Raw genomic sequence first — 13323 nt, forward strand, 5'->3', positions numbered from 1 at the left:
CCCTAGTTTCCCACAGAGTTCTACAGTACACCTGATCAGGACCTGGGGATTTATCCACTTTTATCCGTTTTAAGACATCCAGCACTTCCTCCTCTATAATATGGGCATTTTCAAGATGTCATCATCTAGTTCTCCACATTCTGTACCTTCCATGTCCTCCTCCACATTGAACACTGATACAAAGTGCTTGTTTAGTATCTCCTCCATCTCCTGCAAGTCCATACATAGGCTGCCTTGCTGATCTTTGAGGGGACCTATTCTCTCCCTAGTTACCCTTTTGTCCTTAATGTATTCATAAAATCCCTTTGTATTTTCCTTAACTTATTTGCCAAAGCTAACTCATGTCCTTTTTTGCCCTCCTGATTTCCCTCTTCAGTATACTCCTATTGCCTTTGTACTCTACTATGGATTCACACAGTCTCTGCTATCTTTACCTGACATATGCTTCCTTTTTTTTCTTGATCAAAACCACAATTTCTCTAATCACCTGGCATTCTCTACACCTACCAGACTTTCCTTTCACCCTGACAGGATCATACTGTCTCTGAACTCTCATTATCTCAATTTTTAAGGCTTCCCATTTTCCAGCCATCCTTTCACCTGTGAACATCCGTACTCAATCAACTTTTGAAAGTTCTTACCTAATACTGTCAGAATTGGCCTTTCCCCAATTTAGAACTTCAACTTTTAGATCCTGCTAATCCTTTTCCATCAGTATTTTAAAACTAATAAACTTATGGTTATTGACCCCAAAGTGCTCCCCCACTGTCACCTCAGTGACTTGCGCTGCCTTATTTCCCAAGAGTAGGTCAAGTCTTGCACCTTCTCTATTAGATACTGAATCAGGACATTTTCTTGTACATACTTAACAAATTCCTCTCCATCTAAAATCTTAACAATATGGCAGTGTCAGTCTATGTTTGGAATGTTAAAATACCCTACCATAATCACCCTATTATTCTTACAAATAACTGAGATCTCCTTACAAATTTGTTTCTCAGTTTCCCGCTATTGTGTGTGTGAGGGGATGGGGTGGGGATGGGTTGGGGGGGTAGGGGTGGTGGTCTATAGTACAATCTAAATAAAGTTATCAGCCCTTTGTTATTTCTCAGTTCCACCCAAATACATTCCCTGGATGTATTCTCAGGAATATCCTCCCTCAGTACAGCTGTAATGCTATCTCTTATCAAAAACACCCCTCACCCTCCTCTCTTGCCCCGCTTTCTATCCTTCTTGTAGCATTTGTATCCTGGAACATTACACAACCAGTCCTGTCCATCTTTGAGCCATGTTTCTGTAATTGCTATGATATCCCAGTCCCATGTTCCTGACCATGCCCTCAGTTCATCTGCCTGTTCTGTTATGCCTCTTGCATTGAAATAAATGCAGTTCAATTTATCAGTCTTACCTCATTCTCTGCTTTGTTCCTGCCTGCCCTGACTGTTTGACTCGCTTCTTTGCCCAACTATACCAGTCTCAGATTGATCTCTTTCCTCACTAACGCCTTGAGTCCCACCACTTCCCTCCCACCTTACTAGTTTAAATCCTCCTGAGCAGCTCAAGCAAATCTCCCTGCCAGTGTATTAGTTTCCTTCCAATTCAGGTGCAATCTCTCCTCCTTACACAGGCTACTTCACCACCAGAAGACATTCCAGTGATCCAGAAAGGTGAACCCTTCTCCCATGCACCACCTTCTCAGCCACACATAAATCTGCTCTATCCTCCTATTCCTACCATCACTGGCTCATAGCACAGGGAATAATCCAGATATTACTGCTCTTGAGGACCTCCTTTTTAAATTCCTGCTAACTTTCTATATTCTCCCTTCTTTTCTCTTCCTACGTCATTTTTTCCAACGTGTACAATGACCTCCTGCTGGGCCCTCTCCCCTTTGAGAACATTCTGCACCCTCACTGAGCTATCCTTGATCCTGATACAAGGGAGGCAACACACCATTCGGATTTCTCGCTGTCTGCCACAGAGAGGAGTGTCTGTGCCTCTAACCAGAGAGTCCCCTATTGCAATCGATCACTTGGAACCTGACCTACCCCTCGTTACATTAGGGCCAGTCTTGGCATCAGAAACTTGGCTGTTGGTGCTGCACATTTACCTGAGAGTCCATCACCCCGTACATATTCCAAAACAGCATACTTGTTTGAGATGGGGATAGCCACAGGAGACTCCTGCACTTCCTGCCTCCCTCTCCTACCTTTCCAGGCACTGTCCCAACTACCTGGCTGTATCTATGGTTGTTCTCTCTCCCTATAACTGCCATCAACCATCCCCTTCAGCTCCTGTAAATTCCTTATTGCCTCTGACCGCCACTCCAACCAATCCATGCAATCCGATAAGATTTGCAACCAAATATACTCACTGCAGACATAATCATCAGTAACATGGAAATTCTCCCTAATCTCCCACATCTGACAGGAAGAGCATATCACTTTCCTGAAGGTCATCTTTGCACCTTAACAATCTACAGAAAATAGCACAGTCTTATTGCTGTAAAAAAAAGACACTGCTCCAGGTTAACTTAATACCTATGTTTTATATTTTTAAATTTTAATCAAGAGACATAGCTCAATAAAATATATAACCAAAAACAACTTACTCTACTCACTATTAAAAGAAGACAGCAAGGTTACATTAAAAACCATGCACTTACCTGCTCCTGTGCAGTGAGCTCTCCTACACAGGTTTCTCCAAGGTCAGCTGTGAATTTCACTGTTTGTTAATCTTTTCCCAGACACTCTGATGTCCTGAAATACTTGAACTCAAAACAGTAAAGGCAGTGGGATCCACTATTGCGTCAGACAGCAGAATAGGATTCTTCCTCTCTCTACCTGACCATTTGGTCACTGTCTTTGTTCTCTTCCTCCTTTTCAATGTGTCGTTGTTTTGATCTTTTCTCCCCCAAAGTTCCAAAACAATGCAACAGTATATAAAACAGCAATTATCACTCCTGGAATTCGAGGAAATCACCTCCAACATCTAAAATACCTCAAAAAACAGCAGCTCTCACAGCCATAGTTTTTTTCCAGTCCTCCATCTTGGATTACCCAGAATCCAATGTCACTGGGTCAAAGTCCTGGAACTCCCACCTTAAGGACATTGTGGGACTACCTACAACATGTAGATTGCAGTGGTTCAGGAAGGTAGCTCACCACCACTTCTCAAGGGCATGTGGGGACAGGCAATAAATGTTGGCCCAGCCATAATTACCTGTGTCCCATGAATTAGTAAAAATATATAAACAAACAATATTAGGAATGTTTGATGTTCCTCAAGAAATTGTGGCTGACAGCTGTCTGCAGCACTCTGGTGCACCCTTCCAATACATGCATAATAAATGGGGTGTATATTTATCACTTCTTCTCATTCCCTTCAGTTGAGTGATCTTACAGAATGCAGTATTCATACAGTCAAACCCCTGATACTCAACTATAAAGTGTTTTGTCAAAACCTTTGGAAAACTATGTTAAATTCAAGGGGTATTCCTTAAAACAATGGTTCACCCTTGCAGCTCTAGAGTGTGGAGCAGAAATTCGCACAGTCCTTCCCTCCCACACTGTCACACCCACCACATGTACAGGATATGCTGTTGGAAAGAACCAGGCTTGAATCGGGACAAGATATTAGAGTTTCAGATTTTAACAAGAGCAAGGGTTAATGGAATGGTTTTGCTTTGTTGTACCTAGCCGAAGTTGTATGTCATTGTAATGATCAATGGTCAAGGCCAGTGGAGAAATAGGCAAAATATCTGAACTGCATATAATCAGTTTCCTGTCACACAAAATGATGACTCAGGTACTGAAGATATCATGCCAGGAAACAATAGCATGTCCATGACTTATGATATACACCCATCCCCTATGACAGATGGCCCACTGCAGAGTGAATCTGCACAATCAAGTGTGATAACTGTATAAGGGTGAAATTTGGCCATTCCATGCTCCAACAGAGTGTTATCTAAATACGCAATGACTGTGTACCAAAACATATCCTTGTACAGCTTATTGGAGAAGTGGTCCCATTCTTTAAAGGGAAAAGGGGAATGTGTTGCTGCATGGATTCCAAATAAGGCAATGACATAGCATCCTGCTCTGTCAGGTTCCAGTATAAAGGCTTACAAACACTCTTTCAGTCAGTGTGATGTGTTCAATCGTCAATTACGTGTATTCATTGTACACAGTGAACACAGAAACCAGACTATACATACAGCTGTGATAGTTTTTCTGTTATTCACTCAGAGAAATGGGATAGGGTCCTGTGGAGTAATTATATAGAGGTAGGAATAAAGTTAAAAACCAGGACCTCATTGGTGGTAATTTCCGGATTACATCCAGTATCATGTGCTAGTGAGGGTAAGAACAGGCTGATATGGCAGATAAATGCATGGCTAAAGAAAAGGTGCAGGGGGCAGGGCTTCAGATTTTTAGATCATTGGAATCTTTTCTGGGGTAGAAGAGACCTGTTCAAAAGGGATGGGTTACATCTGAACTGGAGGAGGACCAATATCTTGGTGGCCTGGTTTGCTAGTGCTACAAGGGAGGATTTAAACTAGATTGGCAAGGGTGGGATCCTTAACAGTGGAGAGGCAAGTGTGAGGCTGAAAGGAGATACGGTAATCAGAAATAGTAAGGTGAAGAGATAGGTCAGGCTGGAACACGACAGGGAGCAAAGAATGTGTGTCGGATTAAATTGCATCTATTTCAATGCAAGAGGGCTCTCAGGTAAGGCCGAACAACTCAGGGCATGGATAGGTAAATGGGACTAGAATATTATAGCCATTATAGAAATATTGCGAAGGGAGGGACAGGACTGACAGCTTAATGTGCCAGGGTACAGGTGCTTTAGGTGGGACAGAGGTGATAGGAAAAAGGGAGGGGAGTTGTATTTTTAATTAAGGCAAATATCACAGTAGTAATCAGAGATGAAATAACTAAAGAATCATCTAGTGAGGCTTTGTGGGTGGAGCTAAGCAATAACAATGGGATGGTGAGATTATTGGGTTTGTACTATCGGCCCCCAAATAGTCAACGGGAATTAGAGAAACGGGAGACTGGGGAGACATGCAGAAGCAATAGAGTTGTCATAGTAGGGTATTTTAATTTTCCTACCATAGACAGGGACTTAGGGTTTAGATGGGGTGGAATTTGTTAAGGGTTTTCAGGAAAGTTTCCTGAAGCAGTATATAGAGGGTCCTACTCAGGGGCAAAACCCGATCTACTCTTAGGAAATAGGGCAGGACAGGTGACTGAGGTGACAATGAGAGAGCGCTTTGGGACCAGTGATCATAGTTCTATTAATTTTAAAATAGTTCTGGAGAGGGACAAAACTGGTCCAGAGGTTCAAGTTCTTAACTGGGGCATGGTGAATTTTGATGAAGTTAGTAAGGAGCTTTCAGGGTTGATTGGAATAGTTTTTCTGCAGGCATAGGGATCTCTGGCAAGTGGGAGGTCTTTATAGGTGAGGTAGCTAGAGTTCAAGGTCTGTATGTTCCTGTGAAGGTGAAAGGCAATGATGGCAGGAGTAGGGAACCCTGGATGACGAGATATTGAAGCTTTGACCAGATAAAAAGGAGGCATGGTTCGTGTACAGGCAGCTGGGATCAAGGGAATCCCTCTATATATATCAGGGATAAAGAAGTTTACTGACGAAGGAAATCAGGAGGGAGAAAAGGGGTCACAAGATAGCCTTGGGTGAGAAAATTAGGGTGAATTCGAAGAGGTTCTTTAAGTATATTAAAGGAAAAAAAACAACTAGGGAGACAATAGGAACCTTCAAGGACTAAAGTGGATATGTATGTATGTGAAACCGCAGGAGATGGGCAAGGTCCTCAATGAATATTTCTTCTCTATGTTAACTGTGGAGAAAGACATGAAAACTTGGGAACTTAGGGAAGTTAGTGGTCATATCTTGGGGACAGTCCATATCACAGGAGAGGAGGGGTTGGAAGTATTAGAATTATGAAGGTGGATAAATCTCCTGGTCCTGACCAGATATATCCAAGAACATTGCAAGAAGCTAGAGAAGAAATTGTGGAGCCCTGGCTGATATTTTTGCAGCATCATTAGGCATGGGTAAGGTCCTGGAATACTGGATGGTAAAGAATATTGTGCCCTTATACAGGAAGGACTATAAAGAAAAACCTGGGAACTATAGACCAGTAAGCTTAACATCTGTGATAGGTAAGTTACTTGAGAAGATTCTTAGAAACAATATACACATACATTTGGAAATACAGAATTTGATTAGGAATAGTCAGCATGGCTTTGTGCATGAGGGATCATGCCTCACAAATTTGTTAGCATTTTTTGATGAAATAATGAGGAAACTTGAAGGGGACATGGTGGTAGATGTAGTCTATATGGATTTCAGTAAGGCCTTTGATAAGGTTCCAGATGGTAAGCTCCTCTGGAAGGTTAGACTGCATGGAATCTAGGGGGAGCTGGCAAATTAGATACACTTCGGCTTAATGTAGGAAGCAGAGGGTAATAGTGGAAGGATGTCTGTCGAACTGGAGGCCTGTGACTAGTGGAGTGCCTCAGGGGTCGCTGCTGGGCCCATTGCCGTTTGTTATCTATATCAATGATTTGGATGAGAATGTTCAAGGCATGATTAGTAAGTTTGCAGATGACACTAAAATAGGCGGTATCGTGGATAGTGAAGAAGGTTATCAGAACCTGCAGCAGGACTTTGACCAGCTGGGGAAGTGGGCCGAGAAATGGCAAATGGAGTTTAATATAGGTGAGTGTGAGTTCTTGCATTTTGGAAAGTCAACTCAAGGTCAAATCATGGTGAATAGCAGGGCCTTAAGGAATGTAATGGGACAGAAGCACCATGGAGTTCAGGTGCATGGTTCTCTGAAAATAGAGTCACGGGTAGACAGGGAGGTGAAGAAGGCTTTTGGCACATTGGTCTTCATCAGTCAGGGCATTGAGTATAGAAGTTGGGAAGTTATGTTGCAGTTATACAGGAAGTTGGTGAGACCGCTCTCAGAGTATTGTGTTCAGTTTTGGTCACCATGCTTGAGGAAGAATGTTACTAAATTGAAAAGAGTGCAGAAGAAATTTACAAGGATGTTGCCAGGACTCAAGGGTTTGGGTTATAGGGAGAGGTTGGACCAACTAGGACTTTTTGCTTTAGAGCATAGGAGACTGAGGGGAGATCTTATAGAAGTGTGTAAGATTATGAAAGACATGGATCAGGTGAATGCACTCAGTCTTTTTCCCAGCTTAAGGTTAGAGGGGAAAGAATAAAAAGGAACGTGAGGGGCAACATTTTTATACACAGGATGGTACGCATGTGGAATACGCTGCCAGCGGAAATGATTGAGGTGAGTACATTAGCAACATTTAAAAGGCATTTGGACAAATATGTGGATAGGACAAGTTTAGAAGGATATGGGCCAGCTAGGCCAGCATTTATTGCCCATCCCTAGTTGTTCAGAGGGCAATTAAGAGTCAACCACATTGCAGTGGGTTTGGAGTCACTTGTGTGCCAAACCAGGTAAGGATGGCACTGAAGGACATTAGTGAACCAGATAGATTTTTTTGACAATCAGCAACGGATTCATGGTCATCATTAGACCTTTAATTTTGTATTTTTATTGAATTCAAATTGCACCATCTGCCATGATGGGGTTTGAACTTGGGTCCCCAGAACATTGCCTGGATGAACAGTTCAGTGATGATACTACTAGGCTCCCACCTCTCTGCTGTTAATAAACTTCAAGATATCTGACTCAACAAGAATCTTACATTTGTGACATATATTACATAAGCTAGCACAAAGAAAATACTCAGACAGTAGTACATTGGTGGTTGATTCAAGAAACCCCATCAAATGGCATGCCAATTGCCTACTCCTAATTGCTGTTGAACTGATTGGTTTCCACACCATTTCAAGTGACGTGGACAGCAGATTTCCTTAGCCAAAGAACATTTGTGAACCTGATGGGATTTTTTTTGATGATAATTGATAATGATTTCATAGTCAGCATTCCTGAGTCTAGCTTCCAATTTGATTTGCATTCTACCAGCTACTGTGATTGAATTTGAATCTATCTGCACAACATGAACCTGGGCCTCTGTATTTCTCAGCCAGTAACATTACCATCACCTTCCATCTCAAAAGAAACCCAGCCACACACAGCAAAGCGAATTTAGAAAGAGTGTGGCTCCCTAGGTATTCTCTAAAGCAACAAGGAAATTCACCAAAGATCCTTAGACAGCACCTTCCAAACCTACGACCACTTCTGTCTCGAAGGACTGGGGCAGTGGGTACTTGGGAACATCACCACCTGCAAGTTCCCCTCCAAGCCATTCACCACCCTGACTTGGAAATATACCATCGTTCTTTCACAGTCATTGGGTCAAAATCCTGGAATTCCCTCCTTACCAGAATTGTGGGTCAACCCCCAGCAAGAGGACTGCAGCAATTCAAGAAGGCAGCTCACCACCACCATCTCAAGGGCAAATAAGGACGGGCTAGCAATGCTGGTGAGCCAGCAACGCCCAAGTCCCGCAAATGAATTAAAAAAAACTCAGTACTGTAGTAGTTCTGTCTATGCTCATGTACGTTTGATCATTCAGACTGGTATGCCATGATAAATGTTGACTTTCTTTTCATTTTGCAGTACAAAGGCAAAGTGAACCTTCATGTTTTTGAGGATTGGTGTGGCTCTTCCATTTATCAGCTTCGGAAGAATATTCATTTTCCACTTTACCCTCATGTAAGTAACCTGCAGATTCAGACCTTCAACCAATGCCATCTCCTTTATGGTTTCGAGGCAAAAATTCAAAATGTAAGAACATGAGGATTACTGAACTTCTCTGAATGATTTGGCAACCTCATTCCAATGTGCTGTGCTATTTTAGTCCTCTTGTAATATCTCCTGCACTGTGTACAATTCCCCAGTCGCGAGTGGAGGCAGTTGACTCACTGCTACGTTTCTGTCGGCACCTGATGTTTGTGCCTGGTTGCAGCAAGTGGACGGGATTACCACGGAGTAACTTGCTCCGTTTTCCCTTCCACTCTATGCAGAAGGCACAACTTTCCTCATGTTCCCCTCGTAACTGGGTGTGACCTTATCTAGTGATCAGAAAGGCCTGGACTTTAGCCTGAGGTTCCAGTGCAGTAGAATTCTGCACTGCCAGAGGTATTGACGTTTTGAAAAACAGCACTAATAGAGCCATCTTAAGGGGCTTGTAAAAGTCCAGTGCCACTATTATGGAGAGAAAGAGGTGAGCCAATATGTATCTCTCAACCAAGATCACAAAGGGCAAATCAGTCATTTAAGAATGTTTATGAGAATATAAAGGATATAGGCAGCATCCAGAGGTGCAGGACTGAGAGATTAGTTCTTTAGAGAACTGGTGCAATAGGCAAAATTAACTACTTGTCTGTCATAAAATCCTATATTGCAATCAGATGGTATGTACAGGGTGGCACAGGATCCCACATCCCTACCAGCTCTGCCAGGCTGAAAGGTTATGGGTGCCCACTCTGTTGCGACAACAGTGCCACTGAGGTTTAATACTGCGAGCAGTGTTCGTTGTTTTGAGGCGAAGATTTGCCCTTCTCTTCCATGAAAGCCCATCTCTCAGACATGCCAGCTGGTCTGTAGTGCCAGGAGCATCACTTGGCATGGTGGCCATTCCTGGCACTCCAGGAAGTTCGCCTCCTGTCAAGGAGCCCAGATTAAGTCTTGAGATGTCTGGGTGCAGAGAGAGAAGTGGGGCTGTTGGGCCGGTGGTGGGTAGGTGAGTGAGCAGAGCTGAGCTTGAGAGGCCAAGAGGAGAAATGACCTTCAGAGATACATGCCTCCGATGGATCCAGAAAATCCACAAAGGAGATTCACATCTTCCCTTGTGCTGACACCTAAAGTTGCCAAGTGTCCCAATGACCATGGGCCTCCCCATCATCAGAGCTGGAATACATAGAATCCCTACAGTCTGGGAGGAGACCATTCAGCCCATCAAGTCCACACTGACTGTCTGAAGAGCATCCTACCCTTACCAAATCCCATACCTTATCCCTGTAACCTTGCATTTCCCATGGTTAATCCACCTAACCTGCAGATCCCTGGTCATTTTAGGTATTTTAACATGACCAATACGCACAGCTTTCAACTGTGGGAGGAAACCCATGCAGACACAGGCAGTCGCATGAGAGGAATCAAACCTGGGTCCTTGGTGCTATGAGGCATCAGTTCTAACCAATGAGCCACAACACCGCCTTCATGTGTTAATTGATCATTGAATTTGAAAGCTTATTATAGAACAGTGTGATGAAACCCTAAAATGAACAGTAATAAGCCACTCCATTGTCTCCAGGCCCCCTCCATAAACCATGTTGGGAGTATGTGGGTAGGCAATGCAAAGACTAATTGCTGAATTTTCTCATGCTCTCTTGCTTCAGTCTTGCTTGTTGGTGGACGGATGTACATTATAGCTGTTTGTCTTTTGTTAATTAAGTAACGCTCACTATTGTAAACAAAATATATCTCCTACATTTTTGTGTTTTAAGAATAAAGGCATTGAGGTTCATTCGAAATTTGGGTCGCATGATTGGCTGTTGTCTTGCTTTACTGTACCTGCATCTGATCGGTGGATAAATATGAGGACTGAAAAGTTGTCTTTTTCTTTCAGACGCGTACCTCAGTGAATAAGATTGCTGTTTCGCCAAAATGGAAGAATTATGGGCTGCGGATATTTGGCTACATACATCCCTACAAAGATGGTATGGTTGGAGGAGATTCTCAGTATTCAGTGTTCTGAAAGGACTGGCTTCATTTTGGTTCCTGCTCATTGGTGATAGAATTGCAATATCAATGAATCAATAAAGGGATGATGGTGCAGACATCATTGCTGATAAACTGGCTCAGGGCTGATGCATTCTCTTAAAGCTATATCTTTCAATTTTTCTCTGATTCTTAAGCTGTTCAAGATGGTGCCAGATCCTGATGGCAGTGGAAAAGCTTTTCACTGTATTTTACTGTTTTTCCCACTGTAAAATACTTGTGACAAAAAAAAATTGATTCTTTCATATTGGTGAAATAAATTGCTGATAGTGTTGGGAGCTGGGATTTACCAACAGGCTCTGGGTGGTTTTTCAGGCACAGTTTAAGATCTGCGTTCTTAAAGGAGCTCCTGATGCCGTGGGACTACAACCCACTCACCTCCAAGTAAACGACCTGTCTGGGAGCTTGACCATCCTTAGCCTCCTCTATTGCTGCAACGAACCACACACCAAATTGGAGTAAGAACACCTCTTCTTCTGCCTGGGCAGCCTACAGCCCAGAGGACTCGACATAGTGTCCTCCAATTTCAAATAACCACCCTTCTCATCCCCTGACTCCCTTTCCAGCCCCTCCCCCTCCCTTCTACTGCTCCCTGCCACCACCCGGATTCATTGCTCCCATTGACCAACCAGGTCGTAACCTCTAACTGTCTTCACCTATGCCCACTTCACCACCCTGTCTCCGCCTCCCCCTTTGTCTGCAGCTTCCCCCATACCCACCCTCAGTCCTCAGTCGATATGTCGACTTCTCCACATCCTGATGCTACCTGGCTTGCTGTGTTCCTCCAGCCTCCTGCCTGCCTATAACTGATCAGGGAGGGTGAAGATGCAATTATCAAAGCTGTTAAATTATTTTCTTTTAAAAGAGTTGACTGTTTTCAGGGGCTGCAGGATCCTGTGCATGGCAATACATTTGGCATTTTGGCCATGGTGTATGCGGAGCGGCTGCTGATGCTCTAAGATGCTGCCTGTTCTTCTTCGCAAGGCAACAGTGAGCCCCCTCTTAACTGCTGTCTGCTTTATCACTGGCAGGGAGCTCCCATCTCCTGGTGACACTCAGAGCCATAAACTGGGCGAGAAGCCCACCTCCAGCAAAACCCCCTCCCCCTGCCCATGCTCGCATCATGGGATCAGGGTTGGGAAACTATCCAGATTTCTGACACCGACCGGAAAATTCAGTTCATTGTTTTTGTGCATGAGTGAACTGTGGATCAGACTCACTGGCCAACGCAGCAAGAGTTAGAACTGGATAGAGTGGGGATTTATTGCAAGTTGAAATGGGAAATAACAGGCCTGAGTTTTAACAGTGTATTCCCCAGTTCTTTTTCCAGTGTTAGAACCTGTACTTTCAGTCTTCTAAAGTTAAAGTTGGGGTGGCACGCTTACTCAGTGGTTCACACTACTGCCTCATAGCGCCAGGGACCCAGGTTCGATTCCGTCTCAAGCTACTGTCTGTGTGGAGTTTGCGCATTCCCCCCCAATATGCGTGGGTTTCTTCCAGGTACTCCGGTTTCCTCCTACAATCCAAAGATGTGCAGGTTAGGTGGATTGGCCATGCTAAACTGCCCATCATGTCCAGTGATGTGTAGGCTCGGTGGGTTAGCCATGGGAAATTCAGGGTGAGCTGGGGGAAGGAGAGGATGCTGATTGTCATTGACCAGATTAGGAGGCTGCCCACTCAAAAACTGATAGCCTCTCCTAGGGTGTCCTCCAAGGGCCAGAGATGTACATACATCACCCCGACCCCCCTTCTGCTACCTGCTGGGCTGAGGGTGCAGGGTAGGGCTGGCTCCTGCTCAACAGGTTGTGTTGAACGATCCTCACCTCCCTGAGTCTTTCCTGTGGTGGCATCTCCAGGGCCTGGTGTGGTATCTGCTATGGACACGTAAACTCATGGAATGGCTGGGGCTGATTGGCAACTCTTTGGGTTGGAAGGTGGGAGGGGTGGTTGACGGAGTGCAGGAGTATTGGGGAGGGGGAGTGTGGGGTGGGGATTGTGGTGGAGTTGGTTTTGCAACTTTAAGGTCACCGAATCCCAAACAACAGATGAGTAATTGCTATTCAATCCCGTTGAAGTCTGTGAAAATGGCTGCCGCTTTCTATTGTAGTGGACAGGGACATCATTGGCCCATTGTATCCAGCCTCTCTGTCTTAACTGCGCTGGACTTATTCTGTCTGTCTGAAAATATAATGGGAGAGGAGGAAGGAGTGTGACGGTGGCATTGATATTTGATTGGACAGCTGTCCATCTTTTTCTTTGCCTGATTCCTCAACGTCTCCCTGAGTTGTTCTTTAACAGCCAGAGTCGAAATGATGTCAGCCATGTTACCAAACAGTGGCAACTGCCAGAGATTGCGAGAGTTTCAGATTTGGATTGCTGTTTCGCTCCTCAGAAAGCCTGCGGTTGATGGGTCAGTTGAAGCTTTCAGGACTGCAATCAATTGGTTTGTGTTGGTTAAGGGGATCGAGCAAGGATAAATAGGGTTTCGGCATTGGTCAGCCACATTTTATTAAAGC

The 13323-nt window shown here is 44.1% G+C and overlaps 1 protein-coding gene across 4 annotated transcripts in view; it reads left to right on the forward strand.

Moving 5' to 3' along the window:
• Positions 1–13323, forward strand: part of b4galnt4a (beta-1,4-N-acetyl-galactosaminyl transferase 4a) — a 691590-nt gene that overhangs the window by 385460 nt on the left and 292807 nt on the right. For all 4 annotated transcript variants that reach the window (XM_060838421.1, XM_060838422.1, XM_060838423.1 and 1 more), the window contains 2 exons: positions 8642–8737; positions 10656–10746. In XM_060838421.1, the coding sequence (XP_060694404.1) occupies positions 8642–8737; positions 10656–10746 (187 nt within the window). The remainder of the gene's footprint in view (positions 1–8641; positions 8738–10655; positions 10747–13323) is intronic.

The sequence above is a fragment of the Hemiscyllium ocellatum genome, chromosome 18 (assembly GCF_020745735.1).
Source record: "Hemiscyllium ocellatum isolate sHemOce1 chromosome 18, sHemOce1.pat.X.cur, whole genome shotgun sequence".
Classification (NCBI taxonomy): domain Eukaryota; kingdom Metazoa; phylum Chordata; class Chondrichthyes; order Orectolobiformes; family Hemiscylliidae; genus Hemiscyllium; species Hemiscyllium ocellatum.